Here is a 23,162-nt window from a genome sequence, read left to right on the forward strand (position 1 = left end):
ACTAGGCATGAGGCACAAGCTATAATTGGCGACGCCCAAAGTCCAGCAATATTATTTAAAGGCCGTGGGCGTGACCAAGCCTCCAACCCGAGTACCAGCTAGATTATCCCTGGGCAACCTGGATATAAATCTAACCGACGCCACTGAGCGTATAGTGAACGAATGTGGAATTACTGCTGTCTGTCGGACACCCTAGTGTGAATAGCGTCCGACATTTCACAACCCCCGCCAAGATGCTGTCGCCCAGAGGAGGACATACCATAGGTGCAACCACACAGAGGTCCAGGTGGTCCACTGCTACCTTGTAAGCAGAAGAAATTTGTCATTATTATAAGCTATATGGCTGCAAAGGGCCCAGTTCTATTCTTGTTCAGGGACCCTCTTTAGTCTGTGTCCGCCAGTGCTGCCACCTGTTACTGAACTGCCAAGAATCTGTGCTGGCGTGACCTGCTAGGAGATTACATCTCATGGACGTGAAGTCGCCTGTTGCTTGCACAAGCCGGTGTCATGTACTTGTCCACAGCTTGGCCATGAGTTAACCCTTAATGTTCCATACACAGCAGACTAATATCGGCAGCACCTGCCGATATCGATGGGTTCAGCAAACGGTTTAATGTGTATGGGGCCGCTGAACGACTGTTGATCGGGAGAGCTGACGATCACGCATGTCTGATTTCAGACTACTGATCAAATTGTTCTGCTGTCGATAAATCGCCAGCAGAGATGTCAGGAGGCAGCTTGCTCATAGAGAACACAGGAGTGTGCAGACGAACAGGCTCTCCTGTGTATGGGTGAGTCGGCTAAGATCGGACAATGCATCATTTGGCACGCCGATGTCTAAATTATATAGCTGGCTTTAGAGATCTGGGTAAATCTTACAACATCGGCTCCAGAATGTCACAATGACACTTTTACAAACTTATAGTGTTGCACATGAATTGAAAGAAAGGACAATACTAAACATATATAAATATCAATGAAGTCAGGTAGGAAGGCGTGAAAGAACAGAGACCATACAGTTATCCTGCAGAGAATACCATTACCAGCACACCAGTACGAGGAGGATTAGCGAGCCTTGTGCCCCCCTCCTCCTCATCACGTGATGGCGGGATCAGCTGACACTTCTCATGAGATGCCTGAGACTGCTGGGTCATTGCTGACAACAGAAGAACCACAGCGGACATAAGTATATATACAGAACAAAGGTGACAACACACCCTGTCACTATGGACGTGCCAGTAGTGTGGGCTCTTCTGCTCTGCATCCTGCTCCACGATGGATCAGCGCTCGTCAGGTGAGAGATACATGGAATATACATCAATTATTCTTCACATATGTTTCTGCATGGCACATTGTAACAATATTGAAACATTGTTTTCTGTCCATTGTTTATCTAATATATCTCACATTTCATCCTATGTGATGCTGTACAGTAGCATGTAAAAGTATGGACACCCCTGGTCAAAATTACTGTTATTCTGAACAAATAAACAAGTTGAAGATGAAATGATCTGTAAAAGGCCTAAAGTTAAATATGACAAATTTGCTTTGTATATAGGCACAAAAAATATACATATATTTTTCATCTTTTCATAAAGAAAAATGGGGCGATGCAAAAGTATGGGCACCCTGTATGGATAGTGCCTAGTAGTACCACCTTTTTCAGGTATCACAGTTTGTATTCGCTTTTTGTAGCCAGACAAGAGTCTTATAATTCTTGTTTGAGAGATTTTCATCCATTCTTCCCTGGACAATTCTTGCAGTTCTATGAGACTCCTGGGTCGTCTTGCATCCTCTGCTATTTTGAGGTCTAGGCACAGATTTTCAATGATGTTCAGATCAGGGGACTGAGGGCCGTTGTAAAACCTTCAGCGTGCACATTTTGAAGTTGTCTATTGTGGATTTTGATGTGTGTTTAGGATCATTACTCATTTGTAGAAGCCATCCTCTTTTCAACTTCAACTTCAGCATTTTTACAGATGGTGTTATGTTTGCATCAAGAATTTGTAAAAATTTAATTGAATCCATTCTTCCCTCTACCCGTGATATGTTCCCCGTGCCATTCGCTGCAACATAACTCTAAAGCGTGATTGATCCACCCCCATGCTTAATAGTTGTCCAGATGTTATTTTCCTGAAATTCTGTGCCCTTTTTTCTCCACACATACCTTTTGATCATTATGTCCAAAGCATTCTATTTTAACCTCATCGGTCCACAGGACTTGTTTCCAAAATGCATCAGGCTTGCCTAGATGTTCTTTTGCATACTGCTGATGACGGATTTTATGGTGAGGACACAGAAGATGTTATCTTCTGATGACTCTTTCATGAAGGCCATATTTATTCAGATGTCCCTGAACAGTAGAACAGTGTACCACAACTCTAGAGTCTGCTAAATCTTTCTGAAGGTCTTTTTCAGTCATGTGGGGTTCTGATTTGCCTCTCTATCAATCCTACAAGCAGCTCTCACTGAAATTTTGCTTGGTCTTCCAGATGTTATCTTAAACTCCACTGTTCCTGTTAACTGCAATTTCTTAATTACATTTCGAACTGAGGAAAGGGCAACTTGAAAACTCTTTGCTACCTTCTTATAGCCATCTGCTTTGTGGGCCTCCACCATTTTCAGTGTGCTATGCAGCTGATTAGAAGAACCCATGGCTGATTTTTTTGTCACAAGATTAGAGGAGACTGGGTTTTTATAAAGCTGGGAAATTTGCACCACCTGGCCTGTCCTAACAATGATAGTGAACAAGCCATAAGTCTAACAGGCTAATTAAGGTCTGAAACCTTGGTCAAAGTTCTCTGAGCACACAAATCTCCAAGGGTGCACACACTTTTGCATTAGCCCATTTTCCATTTTGTAATTTTTAAAATGTAAAACAATTTTTTTTTGCCTAAAATACAAGGAAATGTGTCATTTAACTTTAGTCCTTTTAGAGATCATTTCATCTTCAACTTGCTTAAGGGCCCCTTCACACTGTGCAATCAAAGTCTGAACGAGCGTTCGATTTGTGACGTTTATCCGTCCTCGTTCCGAGGTTGCAAAGTGTGACATGGCGTTACGATTTGCGACGCAGCCCAGCATCGTACGATGTGAAAGAAAGAGCAGAACTTTCTTTCGTCGTAAATGTCCCGCTGTGGCGGTCGAAATCGTAGTATGTGACGGCGGTCATACGAGCTCGTAATGCGACTACGTGGGTTGGGCTTCCGCATACCTGTCTCCTGATTGGGCGTGACGTTTTAGCACGCCCATGCTGGTAATACGTCACGCTCGGAGTCGTAGGACTATGGCGGTGTGAAGGGTAGCGTACGATTGCGACGCGTGACGTTCACATCGCAACTACGTCAGAAAAAGCGTTAACATCGTAGAGTGTGACCGCTGGCTACGAGCTCGTACTGCGATGTCGAATATGACGCAAATGCGTCGTAATCGTAGCAGAATCGACCAGTGTGAAGGTACCCTAACTGTTCACAATAACAGTAATTTTCACCAGGGGTGCCAAACTTTTACATGCCACTGTATATGTTCTGGTATGTGTGCAGAAAGCCACAGGGATTTCTGATTGTTTGGTTTTACTCCACTTTAAGGGGATCAAGTTACTTTACAAAGCTCAAATATCTGATCATATCTAATGGGCATAAATAATAGCCTTACCCACAGAAAGGATCTGAAGATCAATGCTTGGGGATGTAATATTATTATATCTGGATGCATATCTGTCAGAACAACTACTCTGGTTTTCTTTCTTTTGTTGCACAAAATTCCCCACTAAAAAAAGTTGATCATCACAAAAATATATTGACATTGCTATGTTAGGGATAGGATTTACATGCTATTAGAGCTCAGGTATATGGACTATGTTGTAGAGAAAAAATGAAACCGTATCAAATACTGTATGTTACACATTGTTTTATAAATAATGTTACAAATATTTCACAAAAAAATACAAATATGTGATTTTTCATCCAATACTCAGTGGGCAGAGCAGATAAGCAATTTTTTAGGGGAAAAAGGATTCAGCTAGTCGGTTTTTAATCACATGATGTCATAGACCTAATGGAAAAGAGAAGAATTAACTGGGTAGAAAGGCAAAATGAGCAATTGTAAGTACACATTACTATATAATATGGTGGTTTCAATATTGTATGGGTAATTATGATCTGTGAAGCCAATAAAAAAAAATTGGACATATCTCCCTAATTATTTTGTGGACACGCAGCGCTCCAAAAAATGTGCACATATGAGCAGCTCCATAGATCACAATGAGTGTGTTCTATTCATCAAAACATGGTTAGAAGATATCCATGAAAAGCGGACGTCTGAATAAGGCTGGATTAACGCATCCGTGTGTCAGTCATAGACCGGTCGTGGGTCTCCAGACCTGAACTCGGCAGACTCATAGTCACAATCTGTGCATCGCAATGTGTAACATGACACACGGAAGTGTGAATTCGGTCTAAGGGTACTGTCACACTATACGATTTACCAACGATCACGACCTGCGATACGACCTGGCCGTGATCGTTGGTAAGTCGTTGTGTGGTCGCGGGAGAGCTGTCACACAGTCAGCTCTCCAGCGACCAACGATGCCGAGGTCCCCGGGTAACCAGGGTAAACATCGGGTTACTAAGCGCAGGACCGCGCTTAGTAACCCGATGTTTACCGTGGTTACCAGCGTAAAAGTAAAAAAAACAAACAGTACATACTTACATTCCGGTGTCTGTCCCCCGGCGTTCTGCTTCTCTCCACTGTGTCTGCGCCAGCCGGAAAGCACAGCGGTGACGTCACCGCGTTACCGCTGTGCTCGCTTTCCGGCTGGCCGGCGCTCACAGTGCAGAGAAGCAGAACGCCGGGGGACAGACACCGGAATGTGAGTATGTACTGTTTGTTTTTTTTTTACTTTTACGCTGGTAACCACGGTAAACATCGGGTTACTAAGCGCGGCCCTGCGCTTAGTAACCCGATGTTTACCCTGGTTACAAGCGAACGCATCGCTGGATCGCTGTCACACACAACGATCCAGCGATGACAGCGGGAGATCCAGCGACGAAAGAAAGTTCCAAACGATCTGCTACGACGTACGATTCTCAGCAGGATCCCTGATCGCTGCTGCGTGTCAGACACAGCGATATCGTATGGATATCGCTGGAACGTCACGGATCGTACCGTCGTAGCGACAAAAGTGCCATTGTGTGACAGTACCCTAAGGGTATAAATGACAGCCAGACTCCTCTTGCTGAGCTTATTATCAGGAAACAAAGAACTAATTCAGATCTAACAGACTCAGGACTGGTTTCTGCTATTGGCGACTATATGGCTGAAGCAATAGAGATCAGACTGTTTATGGTTCCCAAATAAAGTCATTCTCTCATGTTTGGAGCCAATCTTAATTAGCCATTCTGGGGGAAAAAGTATTACACCAATATGCAATCTGAGAGCTAAACAGATGCCAATATTAAAGGGAACCTGCCAGCAGGATTGTGCTCGGCGCCGTCATACTGATTACAGTGATACCTGGTGATGAAATCCGTCTTGTGGTTGTTGTTGTTTAATCTTTATTTGCAGTTTTCAGTTAATGAGATTCTCATTCCTGGGGGCGGCCTGTGGGGGGTCTTCATGTGCTGCTCTGATTAGGTATTCATACTGATCGCTGCTGACAGGTCACTACTCACCACTGACCTTCCCCTAGTTTACATACTGAATATAATATGTTTTGACAAAAAATAAATCTCACATTCAGCAGGCAGGCTCCGGTGCCTGCGCTGTAGCATGATCACATCTATAATGTCCATGTAATTATTTTATTTGGTGATATACATGTATTCGGAAAAAAAAATCTCTCTCAAAATGGCACAGGCGGTGCCTGCACATCCAATAGATGCTACTGTGCAGGCACTGCTGGCGCCATTTTGCTAAAGGAAAAAAAAATTGTTTCCACCAAGATGGCGTCGGCGGCGCCTGTGCCATAGCATGTATTGGATGTGCAGGCACTACCGGCGCCATTTTGAGAGATAATTTTTATTTTTATGAATACATGGTGAGATGACACAATTTATATATAAAAGCAGCATTAACAACCTCAATACTTTGTTGCCAGGAAATAGCCATAAAGAAATGATTTCTCAGCTGGCTCAATCATAGATATTACTGTATCACATCAGTTCACAAACACAAGGTTTTGTCCTCACATACATGAACCATACAGGTTTTTAAAGGGGTGGTCTGAAATCCAAATTAATTTTCATCTTAAATCCCTATCTAATTCTATAGCCTAAACTATTTTCTAATATACTTGAATTAAAATCCCCCTATCCCTCCCTAACAACACTATCTGAATGCTGTTCTTTCTTTTTTCTACTTCCTGTTTGAGAATCCCAGTGCATGCTGGGATACTGAAATGAAGCGCCATCAGGGGGCAGAGGCTGCGGGCACTCCCGCTGCCTCTGCCCCCTCCCTGATACAAACCATCATCAATTATGCTCATTTAAGAGGCTGGTCTAGTCCCTGCGTGATGTGCACAATGACAGTGCACTCAATTTCTAGCTCTTTATTGCTGATTTGAGCTGGTTAGAGAACGCACTATCAGTACGTTGTGTCAGAATACCCGGCGTGCGGAGATCAGCGCCGCCCCTGCAAGTGACGTCTGACACATGCACTCTAATGCCAGGCAACCCATGCAAAAGGAATCTACCACCTTATCTGAGAACATCCTAATGTAGAGGCAAATACCCTGATTCCAGCGATACTTCACTTACTGGACTGCTTCCTGTAGTTTTGATAAAATTGCCTATTTATCAGCAGGAGATTATTATTAGAGGACTAGTAAACCTGCTGTCAGGTAGTCCTCCATATTCATGAGCTTTGGATAGCCCTGTCCCCACTGCTGATTGGCAGCTTTCTGCCTATGCACAGTGCACAAACAAAGCTGCCAATCATTGATGTGAGTGGGGTTATACAGAGCTCAACATTCAGAGAACTGCTAGATCTGCAGCAGAGAAAACATTGTTTTTTTCAAAAACCTAGTAAGTGACACACAGGTAGAATCAGGATCTCTGCCCTTACATCCCCTTTATTATACGGGTATTACACTTTGGTTTTCCTTTGATTATGGCTTTACACCTGTTTGCACATCCAACACTAACATCTGGGGTCTTTCACCTAGGTAAGAGCGTAGATACCATACAATGTGGTAGTACTATAAAGTCCTTGTAGAGAATTGGCTCAGTCCAAGTTGGTTCCAAGCACTTGCACAAACATGTCCATGACTCTGATCTACCTCCAGCATTGTAGGCAAACAGTGGAGGAGGGAAAATGGCAAAACTTAGTACCATAATAAGGTGACAGGCATAGATGATCACCAAGAAAAATGCCATAATGATCATCTAAACACTGTTTCTAAACTAATGATCGTATCTATCACCTCGACCCAGGATACCATTAACGAAGTTCACCTCCATCCGTCGGACGTTATCTGAAGCTTCTGGGGAAGTGGAAAAACTAATTGCAAGTGAAGGATACAAAAAATATTACTCTGGATTTCCACCAAATGGAGGTCCTACACCAGAGACGCTGAAGAACTATTTGGATGTAAGTCATAAAGTATATATAGAGTTGGTTATTATGTAAATCTTCCATTGTGTACAATGTACTAGACGCAGAAGCATGTGAAATAAACCCCTCTTTTATATGGTTTAGAAAACGGTGTGAATTCTAGTTTTCAATCTCGACATTTCTTCTAGGCTCAGTATTATGGAGAAATTGGGATCGGGACCCCTCCACAGATATTCACTGTGGTATTTGACACCGGCTCCTCTAATCTCTGGGTACCATCCGTACACTGCTCCTTTCTGGATATTGCTTGCTGTAAGTACTTTATGTCCTAAAATATTGCACCATATCAAAAAGATGATCTGGTAAAGGGTTATTCCCATGATCATGTTGGATACTGCTTGTAAATCTTATTTGGTGTTTATTACATTAACTTTTTTTTTTGCTTACAGCTAGTTGCTTTGGAGACCAACCACCGCTGCTAGACAGCAGAACATGCACAGAACTTACAATCTCTTTTCTGTTATCCTTATAAGCACCCAGGATTGCTGGAGAGCACTGGTAGTTCCTAATCTTGGCCAGCTGGAGAGCACTGGTACTTCCTAATGTTGGTCAGCTGGAGTGCTCTGGTACTTACAAATCTTGACCAGCTGGAATGCACTGCTACTTCCTAATCTTGGCCAGCTGCAGTACATTGTAACTTCTTAATCTTGGCCAGATGGAGAGTACTGCTATTTCCTAATCTTGGCCAGCTGGAGTGCACTGCTACTTCCTAATCTTGACCAGCTGGAGTGCACTGCTACTTCCTAATCTTGGCCAGCTGGAGAGTATTGGTATTTCCTAATCTTGGTCAGCTGGAGTGCACTGCTACTTCCTAATCTTGGTCAGCTAGAATTCACTGCTACTTCCTAATCTTGGCCAGCTGGAGTGCACTGCTATTTCCTAATCTTGGCCAGCTGGAGTGCACTGTTACTTCCTAATCTTGGCCAGCTTAAGCACAGGGCTTTCATTTTAGACAGCAGCCGTGGTCGGTCTCCTAGGCATTATGCCAAAAAGAAAAGTGTTAATATCTTAAGAAAGGCTGAAAATTTTAATAATCAGTAAATTGCAAAAATGCTTGTTTTTACAAGCTCTATCCAACAAAATTTATTTAAAGATGTGATTAACCCCTTAAATTTGTGATATCACAAGTTATGTTTTTATGTAAAGGGTGACAAAATCATGAAAAATGCAAAAATGAGCATGTTTGTGTGAAACACTTAATGCAAATGGCACAGGCACTTGTGTTGAAAACAAGAGGTTATTGTATTTCGTCTCTTGAAGCTAGACACAAGCTTAATGGTCACACATTTAATGGGAAACAGTTTCTTCAATAAAAGAACCATTAACTGAATGCGGCTTACTAGTGCCTTTGGTACAAGAGACACACTGCACACAGAAGTTTAATGGAGCGGTATTTAACTATACAGATTTTCTTTCCAGGAGTCTACGGTATTTGGGTAAATGTGAAACTCCGTATTATGGTTCTGTGCCAGATTATCGGATTTACTGGATTATCAGATTAAGGGAAATTCACTGGATATGGGACAGTCTGTAACATAAAATAAAAGCTTGTTGTCTACAGTACATACATAACACAAAAACATGTTTTTGTGATATCTCAATAAATAATTCTATGCTATAGACAATAACTTGGAAATCTCTTTTTCAGTACTACACCACAAGTACGATTCGTCCAAATCTTCCAGCTATGTAAAGAATGGCACCGAGTTCTCTATCCAGTATGGCAGCGGCAGTCTGTCTGGGTACCTGAGTCAGGACACACTGACGGTACGTTTTTAGGCAGAATTACGCATGGTATGCGTAAGGCTACGTTCACACGCTGCATTTTTGGCAAAACCTGATCTTTTGGCAGTAAAGAAGCTGTTTACAAAAAGCGAGTTTTTCCAGCTGTTTTTTGTTGTTGTTGCATTTTAGCTTCTTGCATCATTTTTGCTGCGTTTTGTGGATGTGGTTTATATGTAATTTATCTTCAGTTTTAGTTTTATTCACCAAAAATGGAACAAAAATGCAGCAACAATGCTTGGTTGATCTCATTGTTTTCTATGGTTGAAAAAATGCTGCAAAAATGGTGAAGGAAATGACGTGCTACAGATTTAAAATAACACAGCCGTTTTCCAATTCAGTCAGGGAAACAAAAAACAATCGTGTGCATGAGATTCCTAAAATCTCATAGCTTATACTATTACTGCAAACAGCAGCTTAAAACAACTCCGAAAAAAAGCTGCAAAAACGCAATATGTGAACATTGCCTACGTGTTATTGTTCTCCGCACCTTTGAGCATAACAAACCACAAATGCTACTGACATAAGAAAAATGTTACGAAATAATAATTTTACAATGTATAGACATTAATAATGTTAAAAAGTCCCCACTAAATGTATCCACAAATCATAGACCTAAGATAGCCCTGATGTACTGACATGAAATCACTTTTAAAGGGAATCTGTCACCAGGTTTTTGCTACCTCATCTTAGAGCAGCACAAAGTAGGGGCTGCTTGCTGTCATTTTGATAAAATCCCTGTTTTCTCTGCTGCAGATCTAGCAGTTCTCGGAATGCTGAGCTCTGTATAACCCCGCCCACACCACTGATTGGCAGCTTTCTGTGTGCACTTTGCATAGACAGGAAGCTGCCAATTAGTGGTGGGGGCGGGGTTACACAGAGCTTATGACTATGGAGGACTACATGGCAGCGGGTTTACTAGTCCTCTAGTGATAATCTCCTGCTGATAAAACACTAGAATAGCCTTTATGACAATAAAGTAACATATACATAATACTAATATATACTTCATATAATATAGGAGCATTGGGTGCTGCTGCAGACTTAAGGAATCACTAAAATCTAACTATTTGGAGAAGTAGTGATACTATGATCTGTCTCATGCATCTTCTCCACCACAATCCAGATTGGTAACCTGGCAGTGAAAGGACAACTTTTTGGGGAAGCCATCAAACAGCCCGGAATAACCTTTATAGCAGCCAAGTTTGATGGTATTTTGGGAATGGCTTACCCACGAATCTCTGTGGATGGGGTCACTCCTGTTTTTGACAACATGATGCAGCAGAAGCTCGTGGAGCAGAATATTTTCTCCTTTTACCTGAACAGGTAAGAACAGTATCCTTACCAGAAAAAGATATATTTACTTGCAGCTGGTGACAAGAAGTTCTGTGATTAGACTTTTTGGCACAGCGATGGGGTCAATGTTCACCTTCTTTGGTTGGAACAATTACTTTACCTTTTGTAAATTGTCTCTTTTGTAATAGTCACTTCGTTAAATGTCACACTCTAGTTTCTAAAGGAACAGAGATGAATTGGAGCTCACGTGGAAATGAAAAGTAACTGTGGAATACAACGTTCAGCATCCAACATATGAGTAGAATTAGGAAAGTTCAGTTCAACCCAATTGCTCAGGAATAGGATTCACAAACATTTCAGATGCAACATCGACTTCATTCGATTCTTCCTAGCCACATTTCTGTAGCTTTATATCTAATAAGGTTTATGTTAATCAGCCATGTTATATAAACCCCAGTAACTGGCTCAAAAACTTCAACTCCAAATAGGTTCATCTCTTGCTAGACCTTTTAAGACCCATTTTTGTGCCAGAGTTTGGCCTGACTGGTTGATCCTCTGGCACTTTGGTGGACCAGTATGACCCTTCACAACGCAGCCCGTGTTCCCTTACCACCCAAAGGAGGTTCTCATTGGCTTCAGATCATCTCCTTTTACAAAGTAGCTGTGGACGAAGCTCTTATTTCATGCCCTAATGTGGCTAGGAAGCAAGAAGATGGACACCATCAGCTCATGGAGACAGTGGACTCCTGGCAAACCTAATGTGATTTGATCAAATGTTAATTTATTTTTTCTAGGAACCCAGAATCACAACCTGGTGGTGAGCTCTTACTGGGTGGCACCGACCCTAAGTATTATACAGGAGACTTTAATTACGTGAATATCACCCGTAAGGCATACTGGGAAATTCACATGGACCAGTAAGTAGTAGACAGAGTGTTATATGGCTATGTTTTTCAACTGAAACTGAATATTGGCATTTTATGGAAGCATGCAAATTCTAAGGGCTCATTCAGAAATCAGTCTCTCTTTGAAGAGTGCTATGTATGTTTTTGATGGATAGTACTTGTACCTATGATATTCCATGGTGCTGTCCTCATGTCCATTTTTTTTTTCCTCTGAAAACTGAGACATGTCCGATTTTGATCTGAAGGTTGGACCAAAATTGGCAATGTGAGTCTATGGGTCCATGAAGACGCACCACCATTTTATTAAAAAAAACACATTATACTACTCTTCCTCCCCAAAACTTATGGTGTGTCTTATGGTCTGGTGCATCTTATAGTCCGTCAAATACGGTATATGGTTAACTGTGCTGTGTCTTCTGATCCCTATAGATTGAGTGTCGGGGATCAACTCACACTTTGTAAAGGTGGCTGTGCAGCTATTGTAGACACAGGGACCTCACTGATCACCGGCCCAAAGGAAGAAGTGGTTGCCCTGCAGAAAGCTATTGGAGCCATCCCATTAACTCAAGGAGAGGTGAGGGATTTTTTATGAACCCATTACTCAGATATTACTGTATATTCAATGAAAATCAGTTACAAATATATGACGAATATAACGGTAAAAGCCTAGAAAATCCTTTTACATATGACGATGCATATAACTTTTTACAATTACCCAACTAATACAGACAGCTTCTCCTCTAACTTTGGATTTGAGATTGGACCTATTTTATAACAAATCTATATTAGAAGAAGTGAAGAATAAAGGCAAATAGTTATGTAAAAACTTGAAAGTTAAAGCATACCTATAATTTCAGAAAAAGCTCTCTTCTGTGTGTGCACATGAGGAATAACGCTATTTTTTTTGTATCCTGCTTTGTTACAAGTTTCCCCTATACAGGCTCTATCTCTCATTTTAAGTTCTCTCCGAGCTAGTAGGGGGAGACAAGTTGGTATGATGTTTCCCACGCACTGCACACAGAGTGTTGGATTCCAGGTCATCTTTCTCTGCAGCACACAGACAGAAGCAGCATGGAAGACATTATGCAGAAGTACTGAACTGTGTGGCTGTGAGTCCAGCACTGAAGTAAAATCCAGTTGCTGAAGGCTACAGCTCAATCTGCTTGTGTCTTCCTGGTCTCTCACTGTGCTATGTGTTCTTCATTACTGCTTCAATAGGTCCTGTAACCTGATACTTTAATGAGCAGTCAGTCCGTCTTCCTTTGCAAGGACAGATTTTAGCTGTACAGATGTAGAATTTCTTAAAGTAACACACAATAAAGATATCACTAAGCAGAAAGTTAACACTTGACATTTAACACAATAAAAGCCATTGACCTTGTATAGTTAGGGGTCAGTTTACACTTTTCTGCATCGGCATATTTTATTACATCATGGTATGTTTGTCATTTTAATGAATTATACATTTATTATACATCTATATTTCAGAATGGATGACGAGTTCAGGAAGCATAGGGGAGGGGAATAAGTGGCTCATAAGTGGAGATAAGACATATTGCAAAGTTTCTTACATGCGTTTATTCTATTGATTTACACCAATTTTGTTGAACCACAAGTGACTATTCAAGAATATATTGCAAGTTCATTAAAAAAACTTTATTTTACAGTACATGGTGCAGTGTGAAAAGGTCTCCTCATTACCTGTCATCTCTCTGAGGCTTGGAGGGCAAGAGTACACCCTGACAGGAGAACAGTACACACTGAAGGTAAGTGACTGCAGCTGCTGGAAACTACTAGAAGAAAAGCTCATATATAGGGGGAAGAGGTCACAGTTGCACTTGGATCCTGGTACCTCAAAAGACCCCTTTGCTCCATAAGAGATATTAGGGTGGGGGCCATGTCACAGATTTTGCATTGTAGCTCAGACTCGTCAAGTGACCCATTAAAGGAGTATTCTCAAGTTGCCTCTTGAGCAGCTAAGACCAGTGCAGTTTGCTTGCTTCCTAATATCTAGCAGGGTTCACTTTCCTTCTTGAGTAAAAGATATGGTGAAGAGTAAAACTATAGTATTTGTAGAACTATAAAGCTCAGCAGAACTTCTGCTGTAACACATTCAGTTATCAGTGGTTTGTTTTAAGTCTACATAGTTATCACTATGCTTATATGGAGCGCCCCCCTAGGGCTATGGGGAACTCGGTACTGGGTCCTTCGGTTCTCAAGGGGGATGTCACAGTGGCTTGACCCGGTCCGTGGCCCTAGGGACGTCCATTGTAAATGGGGGAAGGTCTTTAAAGGGATATGTTTGTGACGCCACCTGTGGTATTTGGTCAGGGTGACCGACGCTGCTTAGGGGTCCGCTGGGGTGATGTTATGGCAGCTAGATGGTATACCTTCCCACAGGTGAAGTGTATCCCCAGGGCTTCCCAGAATGTAGATGGTGAATGGTGGGAGGCGCAGTGAAGAACGAGGACACAAGGTTGCAGTCTCTTTACCTTTACTGAAGGCTTCAGCATCCACAGTCCAGGGTACAGACCATAGGGCAGGAAGAGTCCGGCCGGTCTGAAGGCACATCCAGAGTCCCCTTATCCAGGTGGAAATCAGTAGCCTTCCTCTAGCGCCTGGGTGTTGTAGTACCTCCCTGCTGAGCTTCTCGGTAAGGTTCTCACAACTGATGTTGGTGTTCTACATGTTATGTCTCTCTCTCTGTCCCCCAGATGGATAGGAACAAACCCATATGACTGATGGCCTGAGGCTTTTTACAGGGACTCTACCATGCCCCGGCCCCCACAAGTTGCCACCGTGCCTCCTGGGTATAAGGTCGGGCAGGTAACGTGGAATTAGCTGTCCTGCCGGTCTCTGGAGCAAGGCATGGAGACTATTGCTCTCTCGGTGTTCCGGCTACCGGATCCTGCGCCTCAGAAAGGAGGCAGCCTTTTGCAGGGCAGAACTCCTTCTGGTTTCCTCTCCTTTTGCTATGACTTCGTTTCTCACCCTCTGCAATACAATTCGCTGTTTGTGTCTCTTTCTTGGGATGCTGCCGCACGTCGGGCAGGCGCAGCTCCGTGGCCTTCTGTCTAGGCCTCTGACAGGATCCCATCCCTGTCAGGGGCCACCCTGTCGGCAACTGCTAGATGTTCCTCCTTCCTCTCTGTCTGCCTGACAGGTGCTGCCTGGGTGAAGCCCAGTCAGCTTCTGACTAACTTCTTATCCAGACCACCAGTTTTACATAATTGTGAGGAGTGCCCTAATAGATAGGAGCATAGCTCCCCCTGGTGGACTGGAGTGTGAAGTGTGTTGTATGGTTTGTGATACCTGGTAAAGAGATCTCCTTTATTGCCTTCAGACGTAGCATCACTCCCCCTGGTGGAAGAAAGACATTACTGCAACGACCAAAACCCTGGGGCGCTACATATACATAGGGTATTTGAACAAGCTTCCTGCTCCAAAAAGCAAGAGCAGAGAGCCGAGATTAGACCTGCTCTAAATGCTGCCAGGCTGGTGATGTTACAAAAGAGGGAGACATACAGGGAGGTGAGCAAAAACTGATGTATAGAAATCAATGGGCTGGAAAAAGGTGCTTGGTATGTTAAGAGTTGACCTCACTCCTGGAATGTAGCTACTGTGCACACTAGGCCAGGGTCTAGAGGCCAAGCTCTATGGAAACCAGTTGTTCGCTATAAAAGACAAAAAGCTTTAATTGCAGGAAAATGACAACCAATAGAAAAAGAAAGTCAATTGCAAACTTATTATCATGCTGTCTAATTAATAAAAGTAATTTAAGAACTTGAGAAAACCACTTTAAGGAAGATGCTATGTGTTCTGCAAAAAAATAAGGACTAATGACTAGCCAGAATCTTACTATAATACATACTATTTCTTACTCATTGATCCCTGAGAGTTGTATGTGTGTTGATCGTTATCTAATATCTGTTGGAGTGCTGGATATAGCTAGCCTGACACTTGTTATATTCCAACAGGTGACTCAAGGAAGCCATAAAATCTGTCTGAGTGGCTTCATGGGTCTTGATATCCCTCCTCCGGCTGGACCCCTCTGGATACTTGGAGACGTCTTCATTGGCCAATATTATACTGTATTTGATCGCTCTAATGACCGGGTTGGATTTGCTAAGGCTAAATGATGGACATACCCTACAGAGTCCCAGGAATTTCAGATCTTCCCATGAACTCAATGCCACAACTACCAACTATCTGCCTAATAATAATGCACTTTGGGAATGTTTTAGCGGGTTCAATTGACTTGTTTTAGTTGCACCAAATTAGTCTTTACCATTCATCCTCGACAAAAAAATTGCCTCTATCCTAGTGATTAGGTGAAGACCTTCTAGTCACTCAATGCCTTTAGACTGCATATAGAAATGGTACAAGTAGCGCCTATCAATTAATGATAAACGCCAATCTGGGGTACCACATAGTGATGTTGCACTTGTTTTGTGATTGTATCTCGTACCAACACTGCCAGTTGTGTACAAAGTAGCAAGGTTTCATATGTTTCCCATTATATGTTTGCGTTCTTCATGCATAAGAGGTCCATAAAAAAACAAATCATATAAACTTGTTTTGCTGTATGGGACAATGTATAGCTAGAAAGTGTTTTGTACGCCGAACCCAAAATTTATCAGCCAGATGTCCAATATGGCTCCACTAGAATGTAACTGAGCTGAATTGCATCAACTATGTGTCTTCTGCCATTTTTACCCATGACAATCATCACTGGTCAAAAACACTTCCAGTCCTTAATGCCATGGAAAAAAATAATTAATATTAGGCAGGTTGCTATTCACAAAAGCAATAGCAATAGGTCTACGTATAGGTGGCCAGTCTCCAAGAAAAGACTTCTAGAACAGATCATTAGAATTGTAATGTAAGTCAAAGAAATTGGTGGCCTGGCACTGAGATCTCCTCCAAATTCTGGAATGAGGGGAGATCTTGTTCCCCATTCTCAGTGTGACCATTCTTGGAGGTTTCCATAACTCTTATCCATATCAGTGGAGAGTAAGGAACCCATATCATCTGACTTATGATATGACAAAAAAAAGCAAAATAAATATAATCTGATACATCCTGAAAATGGGAATGAGGCACATCCACTAGACAAAGAGGGTATTGTTCCATGTTCTGTGAGACACAATACCCCTCAGATTTCTCACTTGTATGCTGCGTGTTCGCTTTCAGTCGTGATGTCCAAGTCTAATATTATCTTCATAACACTGGTTTGATCAAGGGTCACATTTTCTGGCAAAACTGGTTGGATTGTTGTAGGTGATTCATATATGGTGAAGAGGGGATGAGGAAAATTTGATCTATGACTCTTACAGACGTCTGCAGATCTTGGTCCCATTACGGACCGCAATGCACGGACTGGCCAACCCAAGCATGACAGCCTCATCGAAATGTATGAAGCTCCGGTTAGGAGACCTGCGGCATTGCAGTCCGATCTTGGTCCCTTGTATACAGCCTTCTGTGCCCTAAGTGTAGAATAGGTGACTTGCCATCTTTGTTGTTGGTAAATTTTTGCAAAAATGCAACAAACTGGTTTGCCAGACAATTGCTTAATGTGTTTAAAGCCATACTTATAGGAGCTTGTAATATATCTTAGGTGCTGATTATGGTATTATTGAGGTATAGGTGATACCAAAACTTTCATCTTAATGACTACTAGGAAATGACAGAAATATGTAAAAACAAAGGTTCGGTGTACCTGATTACTGTGTTAGAGGTGCCTTGAACTTTTGATGGGGGCCAATGGTATAAGACCACCTATATGAAGGTTCTAGCCTGATATATGGAAAGTAATGCCGCAATAATAAAGAACAAATCTTCCCATTGTCTCAGTTGTCCGTACTTTTTTACTGGTGTCATGGGCACAACTGAAGAAGTAACTCTGAGGCTACTAATGGGTGCTGTAAAGGTAAATATCAAAGTGTAACGTGTCTAACAGATGGACCAAACTTATCAATGTGGTTACCGGTAGTTTGGAAAATCCACAGACTGCCTGATCTGTTTACACTGCCTCAATATTATACAGGATAAGAGATGAGAGGATCAATTCACGGGAATCTGGTCCAGCATCTGGGTCAATGGTATATGGCGGCTAGACGGGGGGACCGCAGCTTTTGTTTAGCCAGGACTTGCGCAGTCAATTATGTGGAACATTGAACAGGATATTTAAGGTACCTTCACACGAAGCGACGCTGCAGCGATAGCGACAACGATGTCGATCGCTGCAGCGTCGCTGTTTGGTCGCTGGAGAGCTGTCACACAGACCGCTCTCCAGCGATCAACTATGCCGAGGTCCCCTGGTAACCAGGGTAAACATCGGGTAACTAAGCGCAGGGCCGCGCTTAGTAACCCGATGTTTACCCTGGTTACCAGCGTAAAATCTAAAAAAAACAAACAGCACATACTTACATTCACGTCCCCCTGCGTCCACTTCCTGACTGACTGAGCGCCGTACAGTGAGAGCAGAGCGGTGACGTCACCGCTGTGCTGCTTTCACTTTCACTTTGCGGCGCTGAGTCAGAGGAGGAAGCAGACTGCAGGGGACGCAATGTGAGTATGTGCTGTTTGTTTTTTTTACATTTTACGCTAGTAACCAGGGTAAACATCGGGTAACTAAGCGCGGCCCTGCGCTTAGTAACCCGATGTTTACCCTGGTTACCAGTGTAAAATATCGCTGGTATCGTTGCTTTTGCTTTCAAACACAACGATACACAGCGATCGGACGACCAAATAAAGTTCTGGACTTTATTCAGCGACCAGCGACATCACAGCAGGATCCTGATCGCTGCTGCGTGTCAAACGAAACGATATCGCTAGCGAGGACGCTGCAACGTCACGGATTGCTAGCGATATCGTTATAATGTCGTTTCGTGTGAAGGTACCTTTAGTCAACAGAACTTCTTTAAAGTGGTTGTCTCATCACAGATATCCCCTTTACTGTGATCATTGTGAGTCCAGGTGCCAAGATTTTGCCAGGAGAAGTTGCGATCAGTAGCCACTGCAGGGGATGACTAAATAAACAATCTCAATAATCTTCACCTTTTAATTAAAAAAATGTAGAATATTTTCAAAGTGTAGTGATTATCCCAAAATGGATTAATATTGTGTCACGCTGGTGGACCGTGGACCCACTATGCCATGGGTTGGGCTACCCTGGCGTGGCTACATGGTGTTCACTAGAGCCCCGATGGTGGAGTTAGGGTTGAGCTGCAGGTAGCCACCAGGTGCTACTCTGGGGAGTCCCCGATATTACAGCCGATGACCCCAAGGGTCAGGATCGCAGACACTAACTTGGAGTCCTAGACAGGAAGGGCACTTGTGCTGGTTCAGACAGTGTGGATTCTGGATTACCAGATAGGAAAGACAATGGTGCTGGTTCAGACAGTGTGGACTCTGGATTACCAGATAGGAAAGAAAACGGTGCTGGTTCAGAAAGTGTGGACTCTGGATTACCAGACAGGAAGGACACTGGTGCTGGTTCAGACAGTGTGGATTCAGGATTACCAGATAGGAAAGACAATGGTGCTGGTTCAGACAGTGTGGACTCTGGATTACCAGATAAGAAAGACACTGGAAGACAAGGCAGGTTCAGGGAGGCAGAACTGGTTCAGGTTTGGGTAACATGACAGATACAGGGAACTGACAGTGGACTAGCTAAACACTAATGCTGCGCAGGCATCGCCCTGCAGGGGAGGGTGCCTTAAATACTTAATTCCTCCCAGCTATTAGTTGGGGGCATTTCCAGGATGCGCACACTGCCCATTTAAGAAGGGGGAGCATGCACATGCCCTAAGCTCACTGCCAGGAGACCTGCGCAACATGCCCAAGCCCTGGGAACGGGAAGCCGCAAGAGCAGAAGGAGACGCTGATGAGTGGCAGTGGCGGTATGTTGCTATCTCTGTTGGGAAGAGGGAGAAGAACCATGTTGGCATTACATAAAGTTTGGAGAGAACTAAATATAGATACATATTATGCACGCAAGCTGCCAAAACCACAGGCTGAATGAAAGCAGTCAGGTAAATGATCTGGTGTTTCAGATAAAATATACTTTGAGGATCCTATTGCTGCTAGAGGTGATTGACAGGTCTCTCCCTATGTACACGCGGGACAGAGACATGTCACCTGCAGAGGCACTAGGAAGAGGTGGCCAGGGATAGAGCCGGACTAGTCTCATTTCTGGCTATGGTTCTCAGCCTTTTTGTTTCAGAGAATAATATATCTGGCTGCAACCAAGTAGCTGAGCTCTGACTTATTCTTCTAGCGACTTGGGAAGAATGGATTATCTGACATGTTCCCTTTAAAAAAAAAAAAGGGACAGTAGCATTACAAAAAGCCTTTGTAGTTCCAATCTAAGATTTCTGTGTTTAAAATAAAGTTCTTTTATTCTGCAGTTTGATATATGTAAGCCCAGAGAAGCATTACTTCCCTGCTTTGGATCCTTTAATCACGCCCCTCAGGCTACGACTGACATGCTTTACACAATCCACTTCATGGTAGGACCTCTGGCATGTGCAGAAAAATCCCCACCTATTACAAATAAACCTTTATTAATAACAATTAAAAAGGAACACAGAGGGGTAGAGGCAGATCACGTTCCTATAGAAATAGATGGCAAGAACAAAATAGCAGATGATCCCCAAGTCCACCTCATTTATCCCTTACTGAACTGCCTCATCGGCCTCACGACCGTTATCTTCCTTGGCATCGTCTCCTTTTCTAGAACAGAGGGCACCTCTTCCCTGGGTAGGGAAAGGGTACAGACTGAGGGCGGAGTCAAAAGCTAAGGCAAGGTACGTGGCCCCGGCTTCTTCACTATCAGAAGTAATCTGGGTAGTAGGGGAATAGGGCAATCTAGGGTGCCCCTAGCATTAGGGACAAGGAAGGAGCCCCTAGTTGTGACACATATCATAAGAACGCTTCTTCATCCATTATCTGTCAGTGTAAACGCAGCTTGATTGGAGCTATACTTTTGTTTGCAAAAGAAACTCCCTTATTATCTAAAGTGCCATCTTAGTGTATACGGTCTTCCCTTGTTATGTTCAGTGCTGTACGTAAGGGAAAAAAAAATTCTTTCTTCCATAGCATCCCCTCTTGTTATGTGTAGCCCCATCCCTTATTACACTGCATCCCCTCTTGTTATGTATAATCCCGTCCCTTATTACATAGCATCCCTTCTTGTTATGTATAGCCCTATCCCTTATTATATAGCATCCTCTCTTGTTATGTATAGCCACGTTCTTTATTACATATCATCCCCTCCAGCCTCTTGCTATGTATAGCCCCATCTCATATTACATAACATCCCCTCTTGTTATGTATAGCCCCATCCCATATTACATAGCATCCCCTCTTGTTATGTATAGCTCCATCCCATATTAGGCTACGTTCACATTTGCGGTCGGCGCCGCAGCGTCGGGCGCCGCAGCGTCGCCGCATGCATCATGCGCCCCTATATTTAACATGGGGGCGCATGGACATGCGTCGCACTTGCGTTTTGCGCCGCATGCGTCCCTGCGGCGCCCGCGTCCGGGCGCAGAGGACGCAGCAAGTTGCATTTTTGCTGCGTCCAAAATCAATGAAAAAAAGGACGCATGCGGCGCAAAACGCAGCGTTGTGCATGCGTTTTGCTGCGTTTTTGTTTGCGTTGTGCGTTGCGGCGCACAACGCAAATGTGAACGTAGCTTTACATAGCATCCCCTCTTGTTATGTATAGTTCCATCCCTTATTACATAGCATCCACTCTTATGTATAGCCCCATCTCTTATTACATAGCATCCCCTCTTAATATGTATAGCCCCATTTGTTATTACATCGCATCCCCTCTTGTTATGTATAGTCCTATCACTTATTACATAGCATTCCCTCTTGTTATGTATATCCCCATCCCTTAATACATAGCATCCCCTGTTATGTATTGCCCCATCTGTTATTACATAGCATCCACTCTTGTAATGTATAGCTCCATCCGTTATTACATAGCATCTACTCTTGTTATGTAGAGTCCCATCCCTTATTATATAGCATCCCCTTTTGTTATAGTCCCATCCCCATTACACAGCATGCCCTCTTGCTATGTATAGTCCCATTGCTTATTACATAGCATCCTCTCTTGTTATTTATAGCCCAATCCCATATTACATAGCATCCCCTCTTGTTATGTACAGTATAGCCCCATCCCTTATACATAGTATCCTCTCTTTTTATAAATAGCCTGGTTCTTTATTACATAGCATCCCCTCTTGTTATATAGCCCCATCTCTCATTGCATAGCATCCCCTCTGTTATGTATAGTCCCATCCCTTATTACATAGCATCCCCTGTTGTTATGTATAGCCCCATGTTATTACATAGCATCCCCTCTTGTAATGTACAGCTCCATCTGTTATTACATAGCATCCCCTCTTGTTATGTATAACACCATCCCTTATTACATAACATCCCCTCTTGTTATGTATGGCCCCATCCATTATTATATAGCATCCCCTCTTGTTATGTATAGCCCCATCCGTTATTACATGGTATCCTCCATTGTTATGTAGAGCCCCATCCCTTATTACGTTGTATCCTCTCTTGTTATGTATAGCCCCATCCATTATTACATAGCATCTCCTCTTGTTATGTATAGCCCCATCCCTTATTACATAGCATCCCCTCTTGTAATGTATATCCCTATCCCTTATTACGTAGCATTCCCTCTTATTTTATATATACCCATCCCTTATTACATAGCATCCTCTCTTGTTACGTATAGCCCCATCCTTTATTACATGATAGGTCAGATTCTGGAGATATTTTTAAAATACAGGTGACATGCGCGAGTGATCGGATATAAGGAATGAAGGAAAGTTGTGTGTCAAATATGACAGGACGAGCGAGCCACTTGGGAGTTATGGTTGAACTCTCCAAGGTAATTTCACTATCAGGTAGAGTTAGGTTAGTAGAGGGAGGCAACACAAGATGTTCAGTTTTGGATCTATGAAACGTTTGTATTTTATATGCCAGTCCTCATCAGATATGTCAACTTTTTGAAAAGTGTGTGGATGGAGTGTGGTCAAGCCTACCTGAAAAATTAATCACAAGTTACTCGACAAAAGTCTGAGCTGGTGCACATTTCAGGCTCTGGTGAGTTGAATAATGTGCCAAATTTATTAAGTAGCAAAACACCATCCTGAATGAATTGGGGCCACTAGATCAAGAAAATCTCTGTCTATAGCTATCTATATACTGTACAGACTATATTGAATGAGCTGTTTGATGTAAATTGGTCATTAGGCAGTCAGCATTTCACAAGATGGCACTTATCTGATGTGAAGCTGTGCTTATATATGTCATCCATGCACACATCAAATACCGCACAATTTAAAGGGAACCTGTTACCAGGTTTGTCCCAAATGAGATATGGCCACCACCTTTCAGCCCTCATACACAGCATTCTAATATTCTGTATATCTGCCACCGATCCGGCCTGCAACAAAAGAAAACACCTTTTATTATATTCATGTGCGTGGCGGTCGGGTCCGATGGGCATCGCTGGTCTTGGTCTGGCGC

The 23,162-nt window shown here is 42.8% G+C and overlaps 1 protein-coding gene across 1 annotated transcript; it reads left to right on the forward strand.

The window, feature by feature from the left end:
- Window positions 1-1,122: 1,122 nt before the first annotated feature.
- On the forward strand, window positions 1,123-17,442 carry LOC143806896 (cathepsin D-like). The gene is made up of 9 exons (XM_077287886.1): window positions 1,123-1,294; window positions 7,431-7,587; window positions 7,740-7,863; window positions 9,260-9,378; window positions 10,520-10,719; window positions 11,484-11,606; window positions 12,024-12,168; window positions 13,262-13,360; window positions 15,572-17,442. The coding sequence occupies exons 1-9, from the start codon at window positions 1,227-1,229 to the stop codon at window positions 15,731-15,733; spliced, it is 1,197 nt and encodes a 398-aa protein (XP_077144001.1). The 5' UTR covers window positions 1,123-1,226; the 3' UTR covers window positions 15,734-17,442.
- The last annotated feature ends 5,720 nt before the right edge of the window (window positions 17,443-23,162 follow it).

Source organism: Ranitomeya variabilis, chromosome 2 (assembly GCF_051348905.1).
Source record: "Ranitomeya variabilis isolate aRanVar5 chromosome 2, aRanVar5.hap1, whole genome shotgun sequence".
NCBI classification, from domain to species: domain Eukaryota; kingdom Metazoa; phylum Chordata; class Amphibia; order Anura; family Dendrobatidae; genus Ranitomeya; species Ranitomeya variabilis.

What these genes read in the sequence shown, in the direction of transcription:
- LOC143806896 (XM_077287886.1), top strand. Translation starts at nt 1,227, where the DNA reads ATGGACGTGCCAGTAGTGTGGGCTCTTCTGCTCTGCATCCTGCTCCAC. An exon ending in CGCTGAAGAACTATTTGGAT is followed by an intron (nt 7,588 to 7,739) that starts GTAAGTCATAAA and finishes CATTTCTTCTAG; the next exon opens with GCTCAGTATTATGGAGAAAT. An exon ending in TTCTCCTTTTACCTGAACAG is followed by an intron (nt 10,720 to 11,483) that starts GTAAGAACAGTA and finishes TATTTTTTCTAG; the next exon opens with GAACCCAGAATCACAACCTG.